Source organism: Canis lupus, chromosome 4 (genome assembly GCF_048164855.1).
Source record: "Canis lupus baileyi chromosome 4, mCanLup2.hap1, whole genome shotgun sequence".
Taxonomy (NCBI): domain Eukaryota; kingdom Metazoa; phylum Chordata; class Mammalia; order Carnivora; family Canidae; genus Canis; species Canis lupus.
The window spans coordinates 5176024-5202580 of NC_132841.1; the positions used below are offsets into that span (position 1 = coordinate 5176024).

Here is a 26557-nt window from a genome sequence, read left to right on the forward strand (position 1 = left end):
ATGTCCAGTAACCTCAAGAAAATAGGAAAAAGAAAACAATAATTGTTAATCACTAGAAATACACAATACAACCAAGGCTCTTATCTTTAACTTTTCTCATTTGTATTTGGGGCAACCAGATCCCAGACTAAACTGAAATTGAACCATTTATCACATGTAGATTTAATGGGATAGCACATGCACTAAAACAGCTCTGCATATCCACCTAATGTAAATATCATGTGGTCTTTATGTTTGATTTGTACAAGAACCTCATGGCTTTAATAATTTTGCAGTTTAACGCATCTTCATTAATAAAATAAATATTTAGTTTACAATTACATGGCATATATGTTTAAATTTCTACATTGTTTTAGGTGAATTCACTTTCTCCAGTATATTGTTATCTTCTACATCTAATACACTTGCTACACATTTATATTGTGACAACTGAGTTAGTAATTATATAGAATATTTTTACCAAGTTCATTACCATTTGTAATGGCTAGGCATCAGTGTTCTGACTACGTATTTATTCATCTTTTAATTCAGAATTTAATCCAGATATTATTGACATCTTGAGTACTCCAGAAAATGCAACTCAGAGAAAGATCTCAGTTTCCCAAACTGAAATTTCTGAAGAAAATGTTCATCATGAACAGCCTTCCATTTTCCATCCATTTCAGAAGGAGATACTCACATATCTGATAGAAGGATTCAAAGCATCTATTGTAAGTAAATTAATTTCATGGGACATGTTCATTCACACAAAAGAATGAGGTTTTATGTGTCTACTTATTCTTGAGTTATTATGAGTTATTATGAAGGTTAGATTTTAGCTTTAACATATCTAACACCTTCACAATTATATAGAGAATACTAACAGATATCAGGCTCCATTAATCACTGATGTGCTTGGGTTTCTGTGGGTCACATACAGTTGACCATAGGGAACAAATCAAATCAGCCAGTACATTTCATAGATGCCAAAAGTCAATCTAATTCTAGTAGAACTCATGAGTCATGATTCTGCAATCTCTAAATGTAAACTAGATTTTGGTGTCTGCAGGTTTTACTTTAGAGCTGAACCATTTACACAGGGCCCTTAGGACTGGCAGTAATTTGGAGAGCCATTCCCAAAACTCAGAATAAATTCTAAAATGTACTGATTCCAGTTTTAAACCAGATACAGGAGATTTCATTAAGATTGAGTTAGCTTTGGTTGGACCACAGCTGAAGCAGCTTATTTGGTTACTTATTAAGGAATATGAATGGTCAGTTCTTATTTCATGACTATTATATTCAATATTTTAATATTACTTCTTTATTATGATTCCTTTTCTTATAAATTATAAAATCAATCTACTATTGTTTTTTGATGGTCCTTTTTTTTTTTTTTAGTTTAAAATTTCTAAGCCATAATTTGAGTGACCTTAGCTTCTTGACCCATCGCTCTCTTTTCTGTGTGTGGTAAAATACACATAATATAAAAGTTCCTATTTTAACCATCTTAAAGGTATAATTCATTGTTGTTAAGTATATTCACATTGGTTTTTTTTAAGTTTTTATTTATTTATTCATGAGACACACACACACACACACACACACACACACACACAGAGGCAGAGGGAGAAGCAGGCTCCATGCAGGGAGCCTGACGTGGGACTCGATCCCAGGTCTCCAAGATCAGGCCCTGGGCTGAAGGTGGCGCTAAACCACTGAGCCACCTGGGCTGCCTCGTGTATTCATGTTATGCAACCATTACCACTATCCATCTCCTGAACTTTTTATTATCCCAAACTGCTCTGTACCCATTAAATAATAAGTCCTCATCCCCCTGGCCCCCAGCCTCTGATAACCATTATTCTACTTTATGTCTCTATAAATTTAACTTTCCAGATACCTCATATAAGTTATACAATATAATATTTCATACAATATTTGTCCTTTTTTATGTGGCTTATTTCATTTAGCGTGATATTTTCAAGTTCATCCATGTTAAAGCATGCATCAGAACTTCATTCCTTTTAAAGGTTGAATAATGTTCCATTCTGTGTATATACATTTTGTTTATCCATTCAACCATCAGTGGACATTTGGATTGTTTCCATCTCTTGGCTCTTTGAACAATGCTGCTGTAAACGTTGGTATATGTCTATCTTTTTTAACCACCTGTTCATAGGGATGCATATGTCATTCTAATTTCTACTACTAAAAAAGCAATCTGTAATAAAACATGCTCCATGATCTTCTCTAAAGAAGAGAGCTGTGTAGAGTGGTTAGTGTATTATTGCTTGGAAAGTCTGATCCTAATTCATCCCTGTTCTGATTGAAGGGTTCAAGTAAAACCAGTGGCTCCAAACAGCAGTGGACTAAAATCTTATGGTCTTGTAAGGAAACCTTCCGAATGCAGCTTGGCAGACTCCTAGTGCACATTTTGTCACCAGCACACTCTTCTCAAGAGAGAAAGCAAATTTTTGAAATAGTTCATGAACCGAATCATCAAGAGATACTACGAGACTGTCTTAGCCCATCCCTGCAAGTAAGTATCTTAGCACTTCATAAGTAAAAAGTAGTGGTGAAGTATAAAATTTAACAAGACAAAAACTAAAGTTATAAAACTGTATTTTCATGCCAAACATCCTAAACATAGTTTTCTTATCAAGAATATATCTCCTGAGGTCTTTCTTCAAATGCTCCATACCAGACTCAAATTGACCTCTTTATTTCCCATTTCTTCTTCCAGCTAAAATTAATAATTCTGTATCTAAGCTCCTACAAGATCCTTTGTAGTTTTTTACTAAATCTTCAAGTGTTTTCTTTTTTAAAAGCATTATGTTATCCATAAAACATCTAAATTGAGTAGCTCAAATAACATATTTTGAAATATGATATATTTTTTTTAAAAAAACTTATGGGAAGTTGGGGATCTCTGGGGGTGGCTCATGGTTTTGCACCTGCCTTCGGCCCAGGGCGTGATCCTGGAGTCCCAGGATCGAGTCCCACGTCAGGCTGTCTGCATGGAACCCGCTTCTCCCTCTGCCTGTGTCTCTGCCTCTCTCTCTCTGTCTCTCATGAATAAATAAATAAAATCTTAAAAAAAAAAACTTACAGGAAGTTAAAATTTTTAAAAATGGAATGATCAAAATCTAAATACTTCAAAGAATTTCAGAGCCTATAAATTCTATTAAAGAGTGATAGGTGGAGAGTTTAAATGGTACAACCAGTTTAAAGAGTTGTTTAGCATTTTCTTATAAAATTAAACATACACTTACCAAAGAAACAAACAATCCAATCATGAAATGGGCAAAAGACATGAACAGAAATCTCACAGAGGAAGACATAGACATGGCCAACATGCACATGAGAAAATGCTCTGCATCACTTGCCATCAGGGAAATACAAATCAAAACCACAATGAGATACCACCTCACACCAGCGAGAATGGGGAAAATTAACAAGACAGGAAACCACAAATGTTGGAGAGGATGCGGAGAAAAGGGAACCCTCTTACACTGTTGGTGGGAATGTGAACTGGTGCAGCCACTCTGGAAAACTGTGTGGAGGTTCCTCAAACAGTTAAAAATAGATCTGCCCTACGACCCAGCAATTGCACTGTTGGGGATTTACCCCAAAGATACAAATGCAATGAAACGCCGGGACACCTGCACCCCGATGTTTATAGCAGCAATGGCCACGATAGCCAAACTGTGGAAGGAGCCTCGGTGTCCAATGAAAGATGAATGGATAAAGAAGATGTGGTTTATGTATACAATGAAATATTACTCAGCTATTAGAAATGACAAATACCCACCATTTGCTTCGACGTGGATGGAACTGGAGGGTATTATGCTGAGTGAAGTAAGTCAGTCGGAGAAGGACAAACATTATATGTTCTCATTCATTTGGGGAATAGTGAAAGGGAATATAAGGGAAGGGAGAAGAAATGTGTGGGAAATATCAGAAAGGGAGACAGAACGTAAAGACTGCTAACTCTGGGAAACGAACTAGGGGTGGTGGAAGGGGAGAAGGGCGGGGGGGTGGGAGTGAATGGGTGACGGGCACTGGGGTTTATTCTGTATGTTAGTAAATTGAACACCAATAAAAAATAAATTTAAAAAATTAAACATACACTTAACCTGTGACCCTAAAATTCCATTTTTAGGTATTTACCTAAAAGAAATTAAAACATATATCCATAAAAAGGCTTATACAAGAATATCCATGTCAGCCTTTTTGCTAATAGCCAAAAAGTGGAAATAACCCAAATGTCAATCAACAAGAGAGTATATAACCAAATTGTGATATATTTATATAATAGACTATTATATAGCAGTAAAAGGAAACAGGCTACTGATACTCCTACCATAATGGATGAAACCCTCAAAAACATTATGTTAGCAAAAAGAACAACCAAACACAAAAGAGCAACATTTTGTGATTTTATTCATATGAAGTCTAAGAACCGGCAAAATTAAGATACGGTGATAGAATTCAGGATGGTAGTTGTGTCCGTGAGGAAGGAGGAAGCAAGAAGGTGAATTGGTTAGAAAGAAGCATTAGGAAACTTCCTGAAGTGATAAAAATATACTATGTCTTGGGATGCCTGGGTGGTTCACTTGGTTGAGTGTCTACCTTCCACTCAGGTCATGATCTCAGGGCCCTGGATAAGCCCCACATTGGGCTCTCTGTTCAGCAGGGAGTCTGCTTTTCCCTCTCCTGCTGCCCCTCCCCCTGCTCTTTCTCTCTCTCTCTCTCTCTCTCTCTCTCTCTCTCTCTCATAAACAAATGAAATATTTTTTAAAATTTGGTGTCATCACCAAGGCCAGTCATTTATTTTGTCTTTAACTGTTTTCTACATGCTCTACCCTAGTCCAGACTTTCACCCCTGTGCTCAGATGACTACAAAAACCTCCTCTCTACCTTAAAACCACATTATTGTGCACCTGTTTTTTAAGTTGATTATGGAGACTTTCAAAAATACCTAAAATATCAAACAAGGACCCATGTGACCATTACCCAGCATTAATTTTTCTTTGTAGTATTTTGAAATAAATGTCAGGTATCAATTCATTTTATCTTTAAATCCTTTACCTGTCTACAGCTCTGAATGATAAGGACTCCTACAAAATTTGTCATGCTCAGTAATGAGTGTGTTCCGTATTGTCATCTAATAGTGTATAAACTTTCCCAATTGTTCTATAATTTTTATAATTGCTTGATTCTGGATCCAAACAAGGCCCACACATTGCATTTGTTTGATGTATGCTTAGTCTTTTTAATCCCTGACAGGTACCCTCCCCAGCCATGTTTAAAATATCAGCTATTTATTGATGAAACTGGGTTATTTGTTCTGCAGGATTTCCCACATTCTGGGTTTAGCTGATCAAATGCTTGTGGCTCAAGTTTTCAAGATTTGACTGGATTCTAGTTCCTGGAATCATATTTGTTTTTGTGTTTGTTTATTTAAAGACTTCTTTATTTAAAAAAAAAAAAAAGACTTCTTTATTAAAAGTGCTTTGCGTTTTCCATTACAGCATAGCAGGAGACAGAGAATGTCTAGTTGTCCTGCTTTTTTTTTTTTTAAGATTTTTATTTATTTATTCGTGAGAGACACACAGAGAGAGAGAGGCAGAGACACAGGCAGAGGGAGAAGCAGGCTCCATGCAGGGAGCCTGACGTGGGACTTGATCCTGGGACTCTAGGATCACGCCCTGGGCTGAAAGGGGCGCTAAACCGCTGAGACACCTGGGCTGCCTGTTGTCCGGCTTTTTGAGACTATATCAGCCTGATCCATGCATTACAAAGTTCACCCTCAATCTTTAACCTAACAGTTTTAGCAGCCGCTGATTATAGTTGCCAGGATGCACTTTTTTCAATAGGAATTGCAAAATAGTTATTTCTCAAAGTTTCTCATTCCACCATCATCTTTTAGCTCTGATTCTTGTGTAAGGAAGAATATTCCCTTATTAACTATTTGAGTACCCTAAAATATAGTCTGTATCGGAAAGGCAAGATAAATGCTTGCTTCTTTTCCCTGTTTATTAATTTTTAGGATAATGAGTTGGTGCCCTAGCAACCTCCAATTTTTGTATTCGTTTTTATTTTTGAGGTGTCATTATGAATTCAGGTATTTTTTACAAAAGTAGTTTCAAACCTTTGCAGTTATTATTCCATGTGATATTCAAATTAACACCTCTGTAGATTCAAATTGTTGCGTTTTTTTAATATAGCTTTTCAATTTTTAGCAAGTTAATATGACTAACTTCTTTGCTTTCTGGAATAGAAGAATGTCCCTGGCTTATCTTGCACCTTCCTTCCTGGATCTAGAACCAGACTCCCCCCACTCCCCAAGAACCCCCTGTTTCCTTTTCATGAGATAATGGTATTTAGAAATTATAAATCTAGGGACTAGGTGCACTCATTTCTATTCAGTTGTCATTTCTTCTCAGCATTTCTAGTGGACAAAGCTAGGAAAATATGAATCTTTTTAGAAAGAAAAATGAATCATGAGTTCCTACTTATATTTTCATATTTTCTTGGATTTTATACCTGTATTTCCTTTTATTAATATTGATAATCTTGGTTCCTGATACCATTAGTATACTCACTTATTTGTTCCCTCTCTCTCTCTCTCTCTTTCTCTATCTATCTATAGATAGATATCTATATCTTTTCAAAATAAGATGACCAACATTTTCACATAACAAGCTCAGTGAATGCAAATTAAGACTTTTTCATGGCTCTTTGTTCTTAGGATATCACAATGAGTGTGCCATGAAAATAAACTATTGTAAAAAAAAGCTATTGTAAAAGCTATTCAAATAAGTTTCTTTATTTAGTCATGCCACCAACGTCAACTAACTAGTCATGTTCTTTTTTTTTTTTGCCATTCACTTTCTATTTTTAGGGATTCCACTGGGTTTTTATTTGTTTTACTTTGTTTTTAATTATATAAAATGTCTACGTGGTTCCAAAATCAAAATTGTGAAACATGGCACAGAGAGGTTCTAGCTTTTAACTCTTTCCCTCCCTTCATTCCATCTCTTTCTCTATAGGTCACCATCTTTTTTATTATTGCTATTTCTTTTGGAGATAGAAGCAAATCTGTGCATGTGCGTGCACACACCACACAGAGTATATGTATTATCCCCACCCTCTCCTCAACACAAAGAGAACTGTACTCTTCACTTTATTCTGCACTTCACTTTCTTCAACTAACAGTACATTCTAGAGGTCATTCCATAACAGTACATAGAGATCTTTTTGTGCATTTTTGTAACTGGCAACAAGCTATATTCTGTTTGTAATCTGCTTGATTTTTAAAACCCAGTGCCTCTCTCCTATTGTTATAACTTGATTCTGATTAATCCCTCGGTCTGTAGCTCTTCTTTACAAGATCAGCTCATCTTTGTCTCTTGCAACCTCTTTACATCCTGTGTATTCTAATGACCTGCTGCTCCATTTGTGCTGTCCACTCTGCACGAAGTGCCTCCTTCCTCTTTGTGTCCATCTATATACCTGTTCGGTCAATGTATCCATACGTCCAGCTCCCTTTCCCCACCTTCAAAACCTTCCTTACCTTCAGAGTCCATTCAGAGCTCTTCCTTCTTAGACAAATACCTGAAAATGTTATTTTCACACACATTAGCATTTTATTATCTTCTAAGAATTTGTGTTTAATAAATTCAGTTCCTTAAATTAATTTTTTGAGGGCTAAAAACAAGACTTTTCCCTTTTTTGTGTTCATCCCTTATAACACCTTTTCAGGTCCCAGGAACTATGATCAATAAATTATTGGTCAGATGTTGAGATGAGATTCTAAAAACAACTGCAGGCACTGAGAAAACCACGTGTGTTTTAGATATTCAGGATAAATGAAAACATTTTTGATAGCTCTTCAAGGTGATTTTAGAAGGTCACTGAATACTAAACTGAACTATTTTTAGATTATATCAAGAGCATTACCTTTAAAACACACATGAAAATAGTCTAGACATTTACTATTTTTCTTTATTTGCCAACTTTTTAGGCCTTTTACTCGCAGAGTATTTGTGCACTTTTCTCTTTTGGTCAGGTAGCAGCTGTCTCCTGAGTAATTTAAAATGTTGCATTAAAATGAGCTTTGCTATTTTCATCATTGCATATGTTCATCTTATGCTTTTGGGAAATGATATGATGTGATTCACTGTGTTAATTTAAATATCACCCAAAATGTAAGAGTTTCCAAATTCATTTGTTGACATTTAATACTGTTCACAGTTTAAAATGTCATAAAGCCAAATGCAGTGGTATTTTTTTAAAAGATTTTATTTATTCATGAGAGACACTGAGAGAGGCAGAGAGACACAGGGAGGAGAAGCAAGCTCCATGCAAGGAGCCCAATGTGGAATTCGATCCTGGGACTCTGGGATCATGCCCTGAGCCAAAGGCAGATGCTCAACCACTGAGCCATCCAGGCGTCCCATGCAGTGGTATTTGTATCAATGCGAGTTTTTAAAAAGTAAAACACATCTTTCATTTTTTGGCATAATTAATGTTTCAATAATACATAGTGTACATATAACAATTAGGCATAAGATCTATAGCATGGAAAGGCCACTTAAAAAATCATGAATCAAAGTTTGGTTTAGGTCTATTCTATGAAAGACAGTTGACATCGCCTTAAATAACATTCTGATTTTGGTTACAGGGCAGTTCATAAAAGACTGGCCTGGGGGAACCTGGGTGGCTCAGTTGGTTAAGCCTCTGCCTTCAGCTCAGGTCCTGATCCCAGGGGTCCTGGGATAGAGCATTGGGCTCTGTGTTCAGTGGGGAGTCTGCTTCTCCTCACTTGTGTATGATCTCTCTCTCACACACTCTTGCTCAAATAAATAGTAAAATCTTTAAAAAAAGAAAAGACTGACCCAAACCAGCCCTTCTCTGGGCATATGCACAGAACTGGTGCCTAAGTCTTGCTGGTTTTAGACTTTATCACCTTTAGTTGTCCATGGGGAGTAATGACTGCTTACAAGCTGATCCAAAGAAAGGGTTGTATTGTGGAAGTTTCACCAACTTCTATTCTACCAAGCAAAAATCAAAGGGAAAAAAATAAATCAGCATAATTCTCTTACCTGAAGGTTTAAAGGAAAGTTTACCTTCCAGTTCATTTTTCCTAGGAGAAGAACTAAGAATTATTTTCCTTTATCCCAAGTTTATTTCCTCAGTTCCTACAGCAAATCCTCTCCAAAAATTTTTCCCCAAAAGCTTACTTGCTTGCTTTTCTTTTCCTCCTTTTCTTACTTTCCTTTTCTTTCTTTACTTTTATAATGAAAATTCTCAAATATAGTAAGAAAAATAGAAAATTATATAATGAGTATCATATAAAAACCATCACCTAAATTTAACAGTTGTTAATATTTTAACCATATTGACATCATTTCTTTTTTTATTAAAGTAAATTACAAAAAAAATAAAAAATAAAGTAAATTACAGAAATCTTTTTCAAAAGACATTATCTTACATAACCATAACAACATCATTATACCTAACATAATTAGCTTATACCCTAATGTCACCATATTTCCAATGCAAAATCAAATTTTTTCAATCATCCCCAAGATGTCTTTTAGCTGCTTTATTCCAACCAGATCCCAACAAATAAATCTAACAATATAATTTAACTTAATTACTCTTAAATAATTTAAACATAAGAAATAACAATTCTTTATGACTTAAAAAATTGTTTCTTTTTCTTAAAGCATGGAGCCAAGTTGGTTTTATATTTGTCAGAGTTGATACATAATCACCAAGATGAATTGACTGAAGAAGAACTAGACACAGCAGAACTGCTTATGAATGCTTTAAAACTGTGCGGGCAGAAGTGCATCCCTCCCACAGCAACAACAAAAGCAGACCTTATTAAAATGATCAAAGAGGTGAGTCAGTGAAATCATAAGACACAATTTTCTTAGGAGATCCCATTGAATGTAATTAAAGAATGATCGAAGGATTCTCTTTATTATAGAATATCACTGATGATAAATTTGATATGATTTTTTATACCACTTTTTTTACTATGAGAGAATAAATAGGCTTATTGTAAGGAGCACTTTATCCTTTGTAGTCATCCTTATCGTAAATCAGTAACTTTCAGTGAAGGAAAGATTGTTATAGTGAACAAGCACGTTGAAGAATCAGCCTTGAAGCAAGCAACTGTGTAAACCCCTTAGGTTTGGCAACCCTGTTAACTATTCTACCCTAATTTCTGTCCCCCAAACTGTGTAGAAACAAAGGAGAATTATTATTTAAGCGGTTAATGTGTTTTAATGTTCTAGTCTCTTGGGAACAGTACTTTTTTTTTATTAACTTGGTTTTAAAATGAGTTTGTTGGCTTCTGTGGCAATGTCAAATGATAAATAATATGTTTTATACTGCATATTATTATCCCAATCTTTTAGGAACAAAAGAAATATGAAACTGAAGAAGGTACAAATAAAGCCACCTGGCAGAGAACGGTTAATAATAATCAACAAAGGTAGGATTTGCTATGTTCTAAAAGTCATGCCTTTTTAATCCATTGGACTTCACACATACCTTTAGTGTTAAAGTATCATGCTTTTCTGTCTATCTAACGGATAGGCTTAACTTACGGGCAGTCTCGTTTGTTTATTTAGTCTCTTTCAGCGTCTGGATTCAAAATCAAAGGACATATCTAAAATCGCTGCAGACATCACCCAGGCCGTGTCTCTCTCCCAAGGAATTGAGAGAAAAAAGGTGATTCAATATATCAGAGGAATGTACAAAGTAGATCTGAGTGCCAGCAGACACTGGCAGGAACTTATTCAACAGCTGACACATGATAGGTAAGCAAAGTGGGAGGACGTTTCAAGTTGTCCAGCATATTTTATTAATGTGAAACACTTTTTTCATTTCAGAATAAAGATTCATAACACTGTTTCATTAGTTTAAATATTTTTTGTTTAATCACTTGTGATATATTTCATCTTGAATAATCCTACAAGAATCTTTTTTTAAATTTTTGAGGGCAAGGTCAGGGGGAAGGAGGAATGAGAAAGAGAGGCATTAGCTCTTCTAGATAATAAAATCTATACATTGTTTTAATTTTAAAATAGAATCTTTGTAGAAGAATAGAGAAATCACTGAAACAGGATAGTTGGGAAATAGATATTTTTCTAGATAAGATTTTAGTAATAATATCTAAAAGATGTATCACAGATAATGAAAAGAGGAAAATTAAGGTGTTATTCTTTAAATTTGGTTAAGGTAACGTATAAGCATGACTTAAGGTGCTAAAATGCACTAAACATTATACACTAAAGGAGATACCAGGTGAACAAAAGAATTAAACTCAAAGTTTATACAGTGGAAGAAAATAGTGTTTATCAACTCTGTGATAGATGGTTAACTTTCTAAGCTCAAACACCATAAAAGAAACCACCAAGAACAAAAAAATGGATTTGAGCTTTAATTTTTTTTCCAGTGGACTTAATAACTCTAACAAAAGCAACAAAATGTGAAAGTTTATTTTCAACAAACGCATCAAAGTTAACATTTTTATGGTTTTAAAAACTAATGCCAATTTAAAAGTAAAATGTTAAGATCCCAAAAAGTTTGAGCAAGAGATGTGAATACACTCTTCCACATAAAACAAATAGAATTAATAAACAGGAAAATATCCAGTGTGACTAGAGGCTAATTTGATTTTTTAAAAACCTTTAAATACCATGTTTTACCTTTTATGTTATAAATTTTTTTTAGGTACTAATACCCACAGCAGAAAGAAATGTAATCTACAGCAGCCTGGTGGCTCAGTGGTTTAGCGCTGCCTTTGGCCCAGGTTATGATCCTGGAGACCTGGGATTGAGTCCCATGTTGGGCTCCCTGCATGGAGCCTGCTTCTCCCTCTGCCTATGTCTCTGCCTCTCTCTTTCTCTGTGTGTGTCTCTCATGAATAAATAAATAAAATATTTTTTTTTTAAAAAAAGAAAGAAATGTAATCTAGTCCATGGTAGAGACTCAATGGCTTTATACACTTGACAGCATATGTCAGGAATCCTTTAAATATGTTATTTCTACCCCCGGTTATCCTATTTCAGCAATTCTCTTCTAAGGAAAATATTCAAAATATAGAAAGGCAATAACTGTAAAAGTTTTCATCTCTGCATTATTTATTGCTAGTGAATGAACTGGAAGAAAATATATAATAATGGTAATAGAGTTAAATACATGATAATACACTCAGTGCATTAGTCAGCTATTTTCAATGATGACAATAAAGATTAAAATATGTCTAGTAAAAGAAGAAGGGATTTAGAAATGTATATACATAATAATTATAACTACAGTTTTAAAAAATGAAAGAAAATAATCTCTACCAGTGATTAGATCTGTTTTTTGTTTGTTTGTTTTTTAAAGATCTTATTTATTTATTCATGAGAGACAGAGAGAGAGAAGCAGAGACACAGGCAGAGGGAGAAGCAGGCTCCATGCAGGGAGCCTGATGTGGGACTCGATCCTGGGTCTCCGGGATCAGGCTCTGGGCTGAAGGCGGCACTAAACCACTGAGCCCCCTGGGCTGCCCTGATTAGGTATGTTTAGGGGAGTAGGATTGAGGGTGATTTTTTTTTCTCTTACCTATTTCTAAAAATATATTCAATGCAGTTCTACTGTCCTTTCATTTAAAATATGAGCTTATTTTTTTAAGAAGTGTAACTTGTGCTACAAAAATGAACTAAGTTTATTCATTACGTTAGTAGGCAAGATGAGAAATATAGAAACTTACTTTGGAAAATGTATTTTATCAGGCCGTATTAAGTCCAATCAGTGTACTGCTAAAGCATACATGTTGCTAAAGCATTCAAAGTAGTCATGATATATCCTTTTAAAAATTTAATAGGTATAAGAAAGTGGTAGCAAAGCATGCCTCCAGGCAGGGAACCAGAAGACTGGGGTTTAGGAGTAGAACATATATTTTTTTTATCTTATTCTGTTGTACTCTATGTATGTATTCCCTAGTCTAATTAGATAAGCAGTTGGGGTTTTTTAATTTATTAGATCAATTTTGATTTCTTTATTCAAGTTCTATAATAATTTTATTATAAGCTATAAGTACTGTAGATTGCCACTTAGAACATTCTTTTATTGTCACTTGCAGAGCAGCCTGGTATGACCCTCTCTACTATCCGACTTCATGGCAACTGGATCCCACAGAAGGGCCAAATCGAGAGAGGAGACGTCTACAGAGATGCTACTTAACTATTCCAAATAAATATCTCCTTCGGGATAGACAAAAATCAGAAGGTAATAATGGCTTCTTAACGCAACATACAAATGTGGTATGTAACTGTGGTCATTACGTAGAGACAATATGTACTTTTTTCTTCAACAGATGTGGTCAAACCACCACTGTCTTTCCTATTTGAAGATAAAACTCATTCTTCTTTCTCTTCAACTGTAAAAGACAAAGCTGCAAGTGAGTCTATAAGGTAAGTGTGAATCTTTAAAATGTCCTCACTTTTGTTGAAGTAGTTAAAGAGTTTTGTGATTTATTGTAGTGTTTATATTCATTCCAGATAATGCTGTGGTTTAGGAAAGGTCCTACACATGGCTCAAGAGAGGACAGGTTGAATGGCCAAAACCCAAAAGGAAAAGACATTTTTGATAGGATTCAGTGGACTTCAGTCATCGTATTCTGGCCCTTATCTGCATACATAAATCTTTGTGGTTGACCTGTCCTAATGTGTCTGTGAAAAAGATAGCACTGCTAGTGGCGTCCGAGACAAGCAATCTAGTGCAGTGATTAAAGGTTCAAATTTTAGCTCCTCATCTTACCAGCTATCTGATCTTGGGCAAGTTACTTAGCCTCTCCGTGTCAGTGAGGAAGATAACAGTACCCAAAGTATCAGCGTATTGTTGAGTATCAAATGAGTCAGTACATGTTAGCTATTGATAGTATTATCATTATTGCAGCAGTTATTATCATGCCCATTTAACAGATGAAAAACTGAGACTCGAAGAAGGTGAGTGACTTGAAAGAGTAGATCTTTTCTCAAAAGATCTTTTCTGAGTCTAAATTCTGTTTTTCCTAGAATACAAGGATTCTTTTATGTGTTTGAAAATACCAGAGGTATGACCCGGCATTTGCTTGATTACTAGAAAATATAAAATACTGAAATTTCTTTTAAAAACAATGAATCTCTATATTCTCTAGACATGGCATAGGAATTATGAGCCTTCTCTAAAAATTTCATTTTCTCCTCTACTAGAACATTAAAAAATGAGATAATATTATCATGTGGGTTTAGACAAGACATGTTTTTTTTAAGACATGTTTTTGAAACTACTCTGCTGTGCTAAACTCTTTTACTAGATAAATAATGTCTTATACCATACTCTTTAAAATTGGTGAAAACATTTAATCATAGTGATTTTCAATGTTTTGACAGAGTGAATCGAAGATGTATCAGTGTTGCACCATCTCGAGAGACAGCTGGTGAATTGTTATTAGGTAAGTCACATTTTGAAGAGTTTTATACATACCCTGCCTTATTGTATTCTTAGATAATTTGAAGCAGTATTTGACATAATACCATTAAATCAGATAAACTTTCCTTAACATCACATAGGTGATTTTGCCTTAACATTGTATATAGTGCTTATGACTCACAAATGTGAAGAAATGACAATCTTATTTTCTAAAAAGCACATGAATAGCATCTTAATTTTTATAAAGTTCACTTTCCTCATAAGTATATATTTTTATATTTAATCATTCTTTTTACTGTACAGCAATTTTTGTTTTTAAAGTGAAGAACTATTAGAATATTAAGAAATATGTCCACCTTGAGATAGTTCATAATTTATATTCTCTATTGTGCTTCTGAGAGAAAGACCAAGGTTGTCCATCCATGGATACCTATGTAATTACGTTTAGTGAGAAATTTTGTCCTCAAGGTATAAAGCAATAGGTTGCACCACTTGGTCTCTGATTCCTTAAAGAATCAGCTTATATGCTATTAGGCCAGTAATTCTTAAAGCAAGGTCCCCAAATCAGGAACATCAGCATCACATGGGAGCTTCTTAGAAATGCACATTCTTGGGCCCCAGCCCAGACTTCTTGAGTCTGAAACTCTGTGGGTGGGGCCCAGCAATCTGCATTCTTTAGCCCTCCAGGATTTCTGATGTACCTTCAAACTTGAAAGTCCCTGCTGTAAGCAAGGACTACAGCCTCCAAGACTCAAGATGCAGAGCTTCAAGCTGCCAGGACTGTGCCCCATGGTCAGGAGGATGGAGATGATGCCCTTCTCTAAGCCATCAGTGCTCAGTGCTCCAGGGTGACCAGGATACAATACAGAGCCCCAGAGAAATTCCTACCATTTGGTTACCATGGCGCAGGGACATGTATTAACACAGTCAACATATAAAGCAGGAAACATTGGGGGCTATCTTTTAAGGTCTATTCTGCTCTATTGAGTGTTTAAATACATATAATTAAGGATTCCTCTTTTGCTAGAAAATTTGTTTACAAGTTAACTACAATGAACATGTGAGAAAATAAAACAAATTAATATGCTAGTAATATAAGAAGAGTACTGAAAATAATAATAGCCAAGTTTTTTTTTTAGCACTGAATGCCAGGCACTAGTAATAAGCATTTTACATATATTCTAACTTAATTCCCACAGTAACTCTGTGAAATTAAGTCCTGTCTTCCACCCCTTTTTTTTAATAAGGAAATTAAGACACAAAGAAGCAACTTGCCCAAGATCCCATGGATATTGTTAAAAAATATATATTGAGTGACAGGGACTGTTGCTGGGTGCTGGGATTTAAATTTAGGCCAACCGACTCCAGAGGTCAAATCTGTAATCACGTATGGTAATATGCAGATTTATTTTTAAACTCCCAACTAATTACTTTCTATAGGTAAATGTGGGATGTATTTTGTGGAAGATAATGCTTCTGATACAGTCGAAAGTTCGGTGAGTAGAGGCTTAAGTTTGCATTTACATAAATCTAGACAGATGCCCAAAATGTATAACTCTAGTATAACCAGAGAGCAGGTAGCACTATGAGAGTTCATATATTGTCACTCTACACAAGGATTAGTCTTAATTCCAAGCTTTTTCTTTTAAAGATACTTTTATTTTTTATTTTTTATTTTTTTTATTATTTTTTATTTTTTTAATTTATGATAGTCACACAGAGAGAGAGAGAGAGAGGCAAAGACATAGGCAGAGGGAGAAGCAGGCTCCATGCACCGGGAGCCCGACGTGGGATTCGATCCCGGGTCTCCAGGATCGCGCCCTGGGCCAAGGGCAGGCGCCAAACCGCTGCGCCACCCAGGGATCCCCTAAAGATACTTTTAAAAAGAGGCCATACCATCTCCTCTGGCTTACAGTCTGATCTCATAGCAATTAGTATTATGAGTCAAATTCCAAAGTGCTCTTGTTAAAGTGAACAAGCAAAGGGGAAAAAAGTAAGAGAGAGAGAGAGAGAGACAAAGCAAGAAACAGACTCTTAGCTACAGAGAACAAACTGATGATCACCGGAGGGGAAGTGGGTGGGACAGTAGGTTAAACAGGTAATGGGGATTAAGGAGGGCACTTGTCTTGTGATAAGCACAGGGGGAAGTGTTGAATCACTATATTGTACACCTGAAACTATATAACACTGTGTGCTAACTGGAATTAAAATTAAAACTTTAAAAATATAAAAATAATAAAAATGAAAAAAGTGCTCCCGTTATTTTATTTAATTTATTCTTTTTATCACTATTCTCATAGCAACAAATGTATACTCCTTACCACTCCCAGTTCACTATCAAGTACGCTTACTTTCACAAAGAAAGGAAGATGTTGTATAATTGAATAACTTAAATCATGATATTCACATACCTTAGTACCATGATTTTTATTCTATTGGAAGTACTAATATTAATCAGAAAATAACAAAAATTACTCTTTGTATAATAAGACAAAGAATTAGCTTGTATGCCATTAAAATATTGTTTTGAGATTCCTGTAATAAAAATAAGGCCTTTGTTTCAGAAAAGTTCTAAAACCAGGAATTGCTAAGGATATACTAAATAAATTTATATGTGCTTTAATAGTGAATACATACTTGAGTTTAAAATATTAATGAGCTAAAACATAAAATTTTGTTGTAATATGAAAAAAGTCATGAAAATATTTAATATAGCCCCAAAATTTGAGTAGGCATTCTTTCGTGTGATTTACCTAGCAACTGCCACAGCATTGATCCCAGCTAGTAAAAGTATGGCTACATTATTTTTCAAGATGTCACTTTTTAGCAACCAAGGAATTTAATCATTGATATAGGAGCCAACGTTTTTCTGAATCCAAAAAGATGCCATTTCCTCCCTTTAAAACTCTACTTAAAATACTGTCTTTTAAAATTTTTTTTATTTTAAGGATTTTATTTATTTATTCATGAGGGACACACAGAGAGAGAGAGAGAGAGGGAGGGAGGCAGAGACACAGGCAGAGGGAGAAGCAGGCCCCATGCAGGGAACCCGACGTAGGACTCAATCCCGGGTCCCCAGGATCACGCCCTGGGCTGAAGACAGTGCTAAACCACTGGGCCACCCGGGCTGTCCCTCTTTTTTTTTTTTTTAATAATAAATTTATTTTTTATTGGTGTTCAATTTGCCAACATACAGAATAACACCCAGTGCTCATCCCGTCAAGTGCCCCCCTCAGTGGCCATCACCCATTCACCCCCACCCCCACCTTCCTCCCTTTCCACCACCCCTAGTTCATTTCCCAGAGTTAGGAGTCTTTATGTTCTGTCTCCCTTTCTGATATTTCCTACCCATTTCTTCTCCCTTCCCTTCTATTCCCTTTCACTATTATTTATGTTCCCTATATGAATGAGAACATAATAATGTTTGTCCTTCTCCGATTGACTTATTTCACTCAGCATAATACCCTCCAGTTCTATCCACATCGAAGCAAATGGTGGGTATTTGTCATTTCTAATGGCTGAGCAATATTCCATTGTGTACATAAACCACATCTTCTTTATCCATTCATCTTTCAATGGACACCGAGGCTCCTTCCACAGTTTGGCTATTGTGGACATTGCTGCTAGAAACATCGGGGTGCAGGTGTCCCGGCGTTTCATTACATCTGTATCTTTGGGGTAAATCCCCAACAGTGCAATGGCTGGGTCGTAGGGCAGGTCTATTTTTAACTCTTTGAGGAACCTCCACACAGTTTTCCAGAGTGGCTGCACCAGTTCACATTCCCACCAACAGTGTAAGAGGGTTCCCTTTTCTCTGCATCCTCTCCAACATTTGTGGTTTCCTGCCTTGTTAATTTGCCCCATTCTCACTGGGGTGAGGTGGTATCTCATTGTGGTTTTGATTTGTATTTCCCTGATGGCAAGTGATGCAGAGCATTTTCTCATGTGCATGTTGGCCATGTCTATGTCTTCCTCTGTGAGATTTCTGTTCATGTCTTTTGCCCAGTTCATGATTGGATTGTTTGTTTCTTTGGTGTTGAGTTTAATAAGTTCTTTATAGATCTTGGAAACTAGCCCTTTATCTGATACGTCATTTGCAAATATCTTCTCCCATTCTGTAGGTTGTTTTTTAGTTTTGTTGACTGTATCCTTTGCTGTGCAAAAGCTTCTTATCTGGATGAAGTCCCAATAGTTCATTTTTGCTTTTGTTTCTCTTGCCTTCGTGAATGTATCTTGCAAGAAGTTACTGTGGCCGAGTTCAAAAAGGGTGTTGCCTGTGTTCTCCTCTAGGATTTTGATGGAATCTTGTCTCACATTTAGATCTTTCATCCATTTTGAGTTTATCTTTGTGTCTGGTGCAAGAGAGTGGTCTAGTTTCATTCTTCTGCATGTGGATGTCCAATTTTCCCAGCACCATTTATTGTCCCTCTTTTTTTAATAGAGTGAAGAATCCTTTCCTCTGCTCTTTAGCATTTGTCCCTACATTTTATGTGCCATTTGCTGTCTTGCATTTTAAGTGTGTATACACTTTCCTTCTTATACAGATGTATTTCGTGCAGAGCACTTAGCAGAGCACCTTGCTCATAGATGCTCCATTAACATCTGCTGAGCTGAATGAATGAATGAAAGTTGAAGCTCAGTAAGAAGGAATTTGGTTTTATGTATGAGACTACTACATTTTCATTAAAATGTTTAATTTTATTTGTAATGTATTTCCTACCCCTACTTCTAAAAGTCATTTGGAGCCTAGTACAATACTATAACACACATAGAAGAGGGCAAGTCAAAGTTTAAAAATTTCAAAAAAGATTTTAGAAGGATGAAGAGCCTGGGATGAGATAGTCATTGCAATTGAGTTCTAAATTTTGCTCTGAGCTCCTGTCCCAACACAAAAGGGTAAATAAATGCTGTTTCCAAAAGGGAAAACTGACAACAACAAACCAAAGTAGGATGCAGGGTAATTTGATGAGATAAATTCTGACTAATTTTAAACCTAGGTAGAAGCTTTTATCATGGTTTTTCTATTAAAAGCATTGAGTATGTAATTCATGTATTCAATTGCAGTTTACAAAAGAGTTAGACATGTTTTTAAAATTTTTCTTGACTTTGTACTTTGGCAAGCACCCAGTGATGGTAAGAAGTAAAGGACCTTGGTCCCTAACCCTTCATTCTAGAATATGGGAATTTGCTGAAGGAGGCCAGGATTAATGTTATGCTGTCAGGGAGATCCAGCCTTCTGGTGGTCACTTTATCTCTTCCTTCCTTTTGCTGACCACACAGGAGAGGAACATAGCCATCTGGGGCATGATGATCTGTAAGCTTACAGTCTGTGGGACTGAATTTGTAGGAGGCTATTTTGCCTTTCCTGAAGATCCAGAGGCATGGGAAGTATGTGTCAATGCTGGGGCTCTCCCAGGCCATGCAGATAGGTTAATTTTAACCAAAATCCATGTTCTCAGGGAGAGGCTTGTTTTTTATTCTTCACTCAGACCCCAGGCCAAAAGAGACAAGCTCCTGCTCATTCCTCTGTTGATGGGCATGTGTGTTTGTCTGTGATTGGGAAAATGTCCCTTAATGGGTTTCAGATTTCTGAAGTAATTTCACTTCCATACTCTGATCCAGAAAACCCATGCCTCATCTTCATTCTTCAAGTGATTGTTAACCTAAATCACAGTTTCTGAAACCAGGTGTGGACCTGCATGCATATGGACAGACACACAACCAGGCTGCCAAAGTGTCACCTCCACCTCACTGCTGCTTTTCACATTTCTTGTTATTCTTGGCTCCTGGGGATTTCATTTTCCCTTAATTTCTTGCAAGCTCAGCTTTAAAATATGTCTAGAAAGGCTACGTATTGTATGGTTCTAACCATATGGTATTCTTGGAAGAAGAAACTATGGAGACAGCAAAAAGATCGGTGGTTGGAGAGAGGATGAGGAGATGGTTATAATGGTGGACACATTTCAGGAAACCTTAGTCAAAACCCACAGAACTGCATAACACGAAGAGTGAACCCTAATGTAAACTATGGCCTTTGGTTAAGAATAATATATTCAGTATTGGCTCAACAATTCTTATAAAGGCACCACACCTATCACACAATTGGGAGATGTTAAACATAGGGAAATTGTGAGTGCACACAGGGAATACATGGAAATTCTCTACACTATCTGCTCAGTTTTCTGCAAACCTAAAACTGCTCTCAAAGATAAAGCCTACTAAAAAATAAAAATAAAGTCTGTATTTTTTTTAATTCCTTAAATTTTATCCAGCATTTTGAAGTGTTTTGTAGTGGAGGGTGGGACAGGTCAGGGACTCTTATCTGTCAGATTGTCACAAAAGGAAGACCTTTTATTTCATTTTGATATCTTAAAAATCTAAAATTAAAATGATTATTTTTATTTCCTATAAAGCAAACACTTCATTTATTTCTTTTGTCTTAGAGCCTTCAGGGAGAATTGGAACCAGCATCTTTCTCCTGGACATATGAAGAAATTAAAGAAGTTCACAAACGTTGGTGGCAGTTGAGAGACAATGCTGTAGAAATCTTTCTAACAAATGGCAGAACACTTCTGTTAGCATTTGATAACACCAAGGTAAGTTTGGCCTTATTAACAGATACATATTTTTGAAATTATCATGGGACCAGTGTAACTATACTCATACTGATTTTATGAAAGTTTAACTTATTTAAACTTTGGTTCACTGTTTCTGACATCAAATAAAAACTGCCTTATTTCTTAGTCCTAAAGCGAACCCTTGGCTGAGAATGGTTTTTGTCCTTCAAAACTGTATTAATTCAGATTCTTCAAAGTGACCATATCTATAAAAAGCAAGTGAATGCATAACCAGCTACAGTTTGTCTGCTGTCCTTTATAGAAAACCTTTTGGAAAAAGTTATCTGTGCTCGCTATCTCCAGTTCTCTTTTGAAATGGTCTAGTCAGGTTTTCTTCTCAATTCACCTATAGCTCCTCTGGCCAGGGTTATTGGGACCTCCATGTCTAAACCCTATGGTCACATTTCTTGGTCCTCATTTTACTTGACCTATCAGCAACATCTGACACCAGTGATTGTTTTCTCTTTCTTAAAAAAAAATAACCTTCCCAGGACACCTGGGTGGTGCAGTTGGTTGAATAGTTGAGCGTCCAGCTCTTGGTCTTGGCTCAGTTCATGATCTCAGGGTCATGAGATAGAGCCCCATGTCAGGTTCCACGCTCAGTGGGGAGTCTGCTTGTGCCTCTCCCTCCTCCTCTCCCTCCTCTTCTCTCTTTCTCTCCTTCTTCCCCATTCTCTCCCCCTCTCCCTCAGCCACACTCTATTAAATAAATAAATAAATAAATAAATAAATAAATAAATAAATAAATCTTTTAGGAAAAAAATAACCCTCTCCATTAGATTTCTGGGCCATCACTTTTTGTTAGCTCTCCTCCTGCCTTTTTTTTTTTTTTTTTTTTTTTTTCCTCCTGCCTTAAGGGAGTTCCTTCTCAGTTTTACTTGCAGATGCTTCTTGGAGTTCCTCTGGGCTCATTCCACAGACCTCTTGTCTTCTCATCCACTCTTATAAATTTAAATACTACCTGTATTGTAACAACTTGCAGGTTTATATCACTACTCAAACCTCTCCCAGGAATGCCACACTCAAATACTCAACTCCCTGCTTGGCATCTCCACTTGGAAGTTGAATTGGCATCTCATATTTAAGTATGCACAAAACCAAACTTCTAATCTTCTCCCTCAGAATCTGTTTGCCACTTTCCCCCATTTCAAAACTTGGCAACTCTGATCTTTCTGATTGCCCAATCTAAAAATTTGGGGATTATCCTACACTCCTTTTATTCTTTCATGCCCCACACCTATTCTCTCAGGCCTGCTGACTCTTCCCTCAAAAATACATCCACAATCTGACTGCTTACATTAACTTCTACCATCCTAGTCTAAGCAAGTATCATCTCTTGGCCTAAATCATTGCAAAAGCCTCCTAACTGCCCCCCCCCCCCATACTCTCCCTTCTTTCAAGACTATTCTCAACACAATAGCTAAGGTATGTTGGATCATGCCATTCCTCTGCTCAAAACTGTCCGATCACTTCCTGTGTCACTTGTCCTCATAATAGCTGAATGAAGCACTGAGTGATCTGGCATCTTGTTATCTCACTCACCTTCTTTTCTGTCATTCTATCCCCTTCTCTCTTCACTCCATCCATGGTGATTTTCTTTTCCTTGATTAGGTACACTGATGCCTCAGGACCTTTTCATTTACTGCTCCTTGGAATGCTGCCTGGAGTGTTTTTCCTTTTTGAAATTCACATGACTCACTCACTCACCTTTTCAGATTCCTTGATCAAATGTCTCCTTTTCAGAGAGACCTTCCTGACTACTTCTAATAAAATAGCAACACCTCTGTCACCCCTATCCCCAAGTCTCCTTTCCTTTGCTCTGTTTTATATATAGGACTTAATAACATCCAATATTGTCTCTGCAATACAATGTAGACATTTTGTTTTACTAGGTACTATAGCATCAACAGCGTGAATATAGGTACTTGATCAATATTTGTCAAATGAATGAATGCTTCCTTTTTCTTGCAGAGTTTGGTATGCAGTCTATCATAAACTCCCTTCTATCATCCTTAGCTTTAGAAGGTGGCAGCCTTCAGATTTAAGCTACAGGTTTAGGGCTTTTTGTTTTTCCTTGAACCTATTCTTTTTTAATTGTGATAAGAAAATATGTAAAATAAAATGACCATTTTTTAAAAGATTTTGTTTACTTAGTTGAGAAAGAGAGTGAGCATGAAGGTAGGCGGGAGAGAAGGAGACTTCCCTCTGAGCAGGGAGCCCCATGTAGGGCTCCATCCCAGGACCCAGGATCATGACTGGAAGGAGCCAAAGGCAGATGTTTAAACAACTGAGCCACCAAGGTGCCCTCATTTTAGCCATTTTAATGTGTCTAGTATATTTACATTGTTGTGAAACGTGTTCTAGGTGGAGGTCCTTAAACTGACTGTGACCTTGCCTGTTCCATAGCCATAACTCCCTTTCCCCATTCTTCTCATTTACTTTTAGTCCTATCTCTGGTTATCCACATATGTGACTCTCATTCCTAAGCCTGAAGTACATACACATGTAAGGTAGATATTCCAAATTTATTTTTTAGTAAAGGCCTGGCTTGACTGTTTTTTCCAATTTATTACCAATCGACATTCAACGGCTTTAGAAAAAATCAGATTACCTTTTTTTGTGACAAGTTCTGTGAATCTCAAAGAAAAGAAAAAAAGGAAAAGCAAAACACCAAAGTTTATTGGTTTTCAATCAGTAGTGAAAATCAAATATCATATTTTACATCGATATTTTATTTAACTCTCATTAAATAAATATTATTATTCCCATATTACAAATGTAACTAGCACAATCAGGCCATGTCTGTCTAATTAAGAAAACCATGCTCTTTCTACAATATCTATGTAGATAAAATCTACCACTTTTTTTTCAGGATCTATATATAAGTGACTTTTATATACAGACTTTTTCTCATGTTCTTATTAACTGATTTCTCCAATAGCAAAACATAATGGTTAAAAGCCCAGGCTTTGGAGGAAGACCCAGAGTTGAATCTCAGTTCTCCATCAGTGGATGTTAATCGAGCAACAAGTATTTTCTTAGTGGCCTTGAGATTAGTAACATGCCTAAAATATGGATACTTTGGAGAAAAGTGTCAGTAGCCTGGTACTTTTTTTATCCTTCCTTTGCAGGTTCGTGATGACGTGTACCATAGTATACTAACAAATAACCTCCCTAATCTCCTGGAATATGGCAACATCAACGCTTTGACAAATTTATGGTATACTGGACAAATTACTAACTTTGAATATTTGACTCACTTAAACAAACATGCCGGCCGATCCTTCAATGATCTCATGCAGTATCCAGTGTTCCCGTTCATACTTGCTGACTACGTTAGTGAGACCCTTGACCTCAGTGATCCATCAGTCTACAGGTAACTAAAATATTATCACCTTTTAGCTTTGTCCATATGCTGTCTTTGTTTTATTAGAGACCTATCATGAGAATTTTCAACCGTGCACCACTACAAAAGGAATATACAATGAACCTCATCTGTCCATCATCTGAATTTGACAAATATGAAGGTTTTTGCCAAACTTGCATCATCTTTTTTTTTTATTTTTAAGACAAATCACAAACATTTTGTTATGTTATTCCTGTGTACACATCTCCTGAGAAAGTATAGAACATTGTTTTACTTGTCATATTACAGTGCCATTATCATATCTAAGAAAATTAACAATAATTTCATGATGTCATCTAACACTGTTCCCCAATTATATGAAAGATGTCTTTTTATGGTTCATTGGCTTATATCAGGCCCACTATCACCTTTGGTTGCTATGTCTCTACAGTCATACTTCTAGAATAAGCATTTGTTTTTTGGTATGCATTTTCCTCTTTCTTTTTTCCTAACATCGACTTGTTAAAAAAAAAAAAAAAAAAAAGAACATGTCATTTATTTTGTAGGATATCCCCCATTCCCATGTTAGTATTTAGCTTCTTCCTTTAGCTTCTGTATTTCCTAGAGACTGGAAACTAGTTCTAAAGGCTTGGTTAAAAAATAATAATAATAATAAAAAAATAAAAAAAAAATAAAGGCTTGGTTAGATTGAAGTTCAACTTTTTGGGGGAAGAATGCTTTGTAGATGGTGTTGTGAACTTCATATTGTCCATATCAGGAGACATATGCTATTCCATGCTAATGATGCTCAGATTGATCCACGGTATCGGGTTTCCACAAAACTTGTTTCTGTCACTGATGATTATCTCTTAAGTCAGTTATTTATTTCACTAGGGGTCACAAAATGGTGATTTCCTATTCTCTCATTCTAAATTTTTCAGAAGAAAACATATAAGATGAACCTGGGATATTTGTTGTGTCAGAAAGCAAGGAAATTAATAGTCTTGTCAGAAGGATTTAAGGACCATATTTACATATTTACATGCTTATGTTCATTGCAACATGATTCACAACAACCGAATTGGGGAGGCAGCCCAAGTATTTGTCTATGGATGGATGGATGGATGGATGGGGAAAATGTAGTACATACATACAATAGAATGTTATTCAGCCTTAAAAAGGAGTGAAGTCCTGTCATATGCTATTACATGGATGAAACTTGGGGATATTGTGCTAAGTGAAATAAGCCAGCCACAAAAAAAGACAAATATAATGACATTCATGAGTTATCTAGGATCGTCAGACTCAGAGGCAGAGCATGGAATGGTGATTGCTGGGGGACAGGGGAGGGAGAGATGGGGAGTTGTTCAGTGGGGGGTTTGCCAGTTGAAAACGTTCTAGACATCTGTTAGACAACAATGTAAATATGGTAAACACTATTGAACTGTATGTATATTTGAGGACTGTTAGGATTGTAAATTTTGTATCGTGTGTTTTTTACAATAATCAAAATAAATAAATAAAGGACTCAGGAGCCAACTTCAATGGCTCTCACTGTCAAAGACAGGACAATCTGAGCATCAGGAAGAATAATGACTACAATTGATTAAAACACATTTAAATTAAAAAAAATAATAATAATGATACTTTAAAGGCCCTCCCCCAAAATTTACTGGTTGCCATTGGATATAACTAGGACACCATTCCTTACTTTTGAAATTTGGCGCTTAAAGCAGAAGAATTGTGCACTTATCCTGCCTTTCTTGAATGAGTTGCATTTTAGAGTAACCAAATTGAGGAAATATTCTGGTTATTTAGTTTTTGTTTGTTTGTTTGGTTGGTTATTTAGTTTTTAAATTTTCCTTATGTAATTTAAAGAAAAATTGACTGCAAATATCCTACTTGGTATATTAGAATGTATATTTTTTAGAATGTGTTAACCTCAGAAAAGTAGGCCTAGTTTAAGATGATTTTTGAGAAATCAGATACAGTTTAATGTATTTGTCAATTTAAAAAAACAGCAAGTGGCGTGTTATTTATCTTCCAAACATTTTTATACACTGCTGATAGACATTTAGACATTTTTACACTACTGGTATAAATAGATCCAATCTTTCTGGAAGGCAAT

At 36.0% G+C, this 26557-nt stretch overlaps 1 protein-coding gene across 1 annotated transcript in view; it reads left to right on the top strand.

Moving 5' to 3' along the window:
• LYST (lysosomal trafficking regulator) overlaps positions 1-26557 on the top strand; it is a 189383-nt gene that overhangs the window by 113821 nt on the left and 49005 nt on the right. The window contains exons 30-40 of the mRNA XM_072822986.1: positions 532-710; positions 2315-2521; positions 9720-9896; positions 10419-10495; positions 10635-10823; positions 13136-13281; positions 13370-13466; positions 14427-14488; positions 15907-15962; positions 20910-21062; positions 24215-24459. Of these exons, the coding sequence (XP_072679087.1) occupies positions 532-710; positions 2315-2521; positions 9720-9896; positions 10419-10495; positions 10635-10823; positions 13136-13281; positions 13370-13466; positions 14427-14488; positions 15907-15962; positions 20910-21062; positions 24215-24459 (1588 nt within the window). The remainder of the gene's footprint in view (positions 1-531; positions 711-2314; positions 2522-9719; positions 9897-10418; positions 10496-10634; positions 10824-13135; positions 13282-13369; positions 13467-14426; positions 14489-15906; positions 15963-20909; positions 21063-24214; positions 24460-26557) is intronic.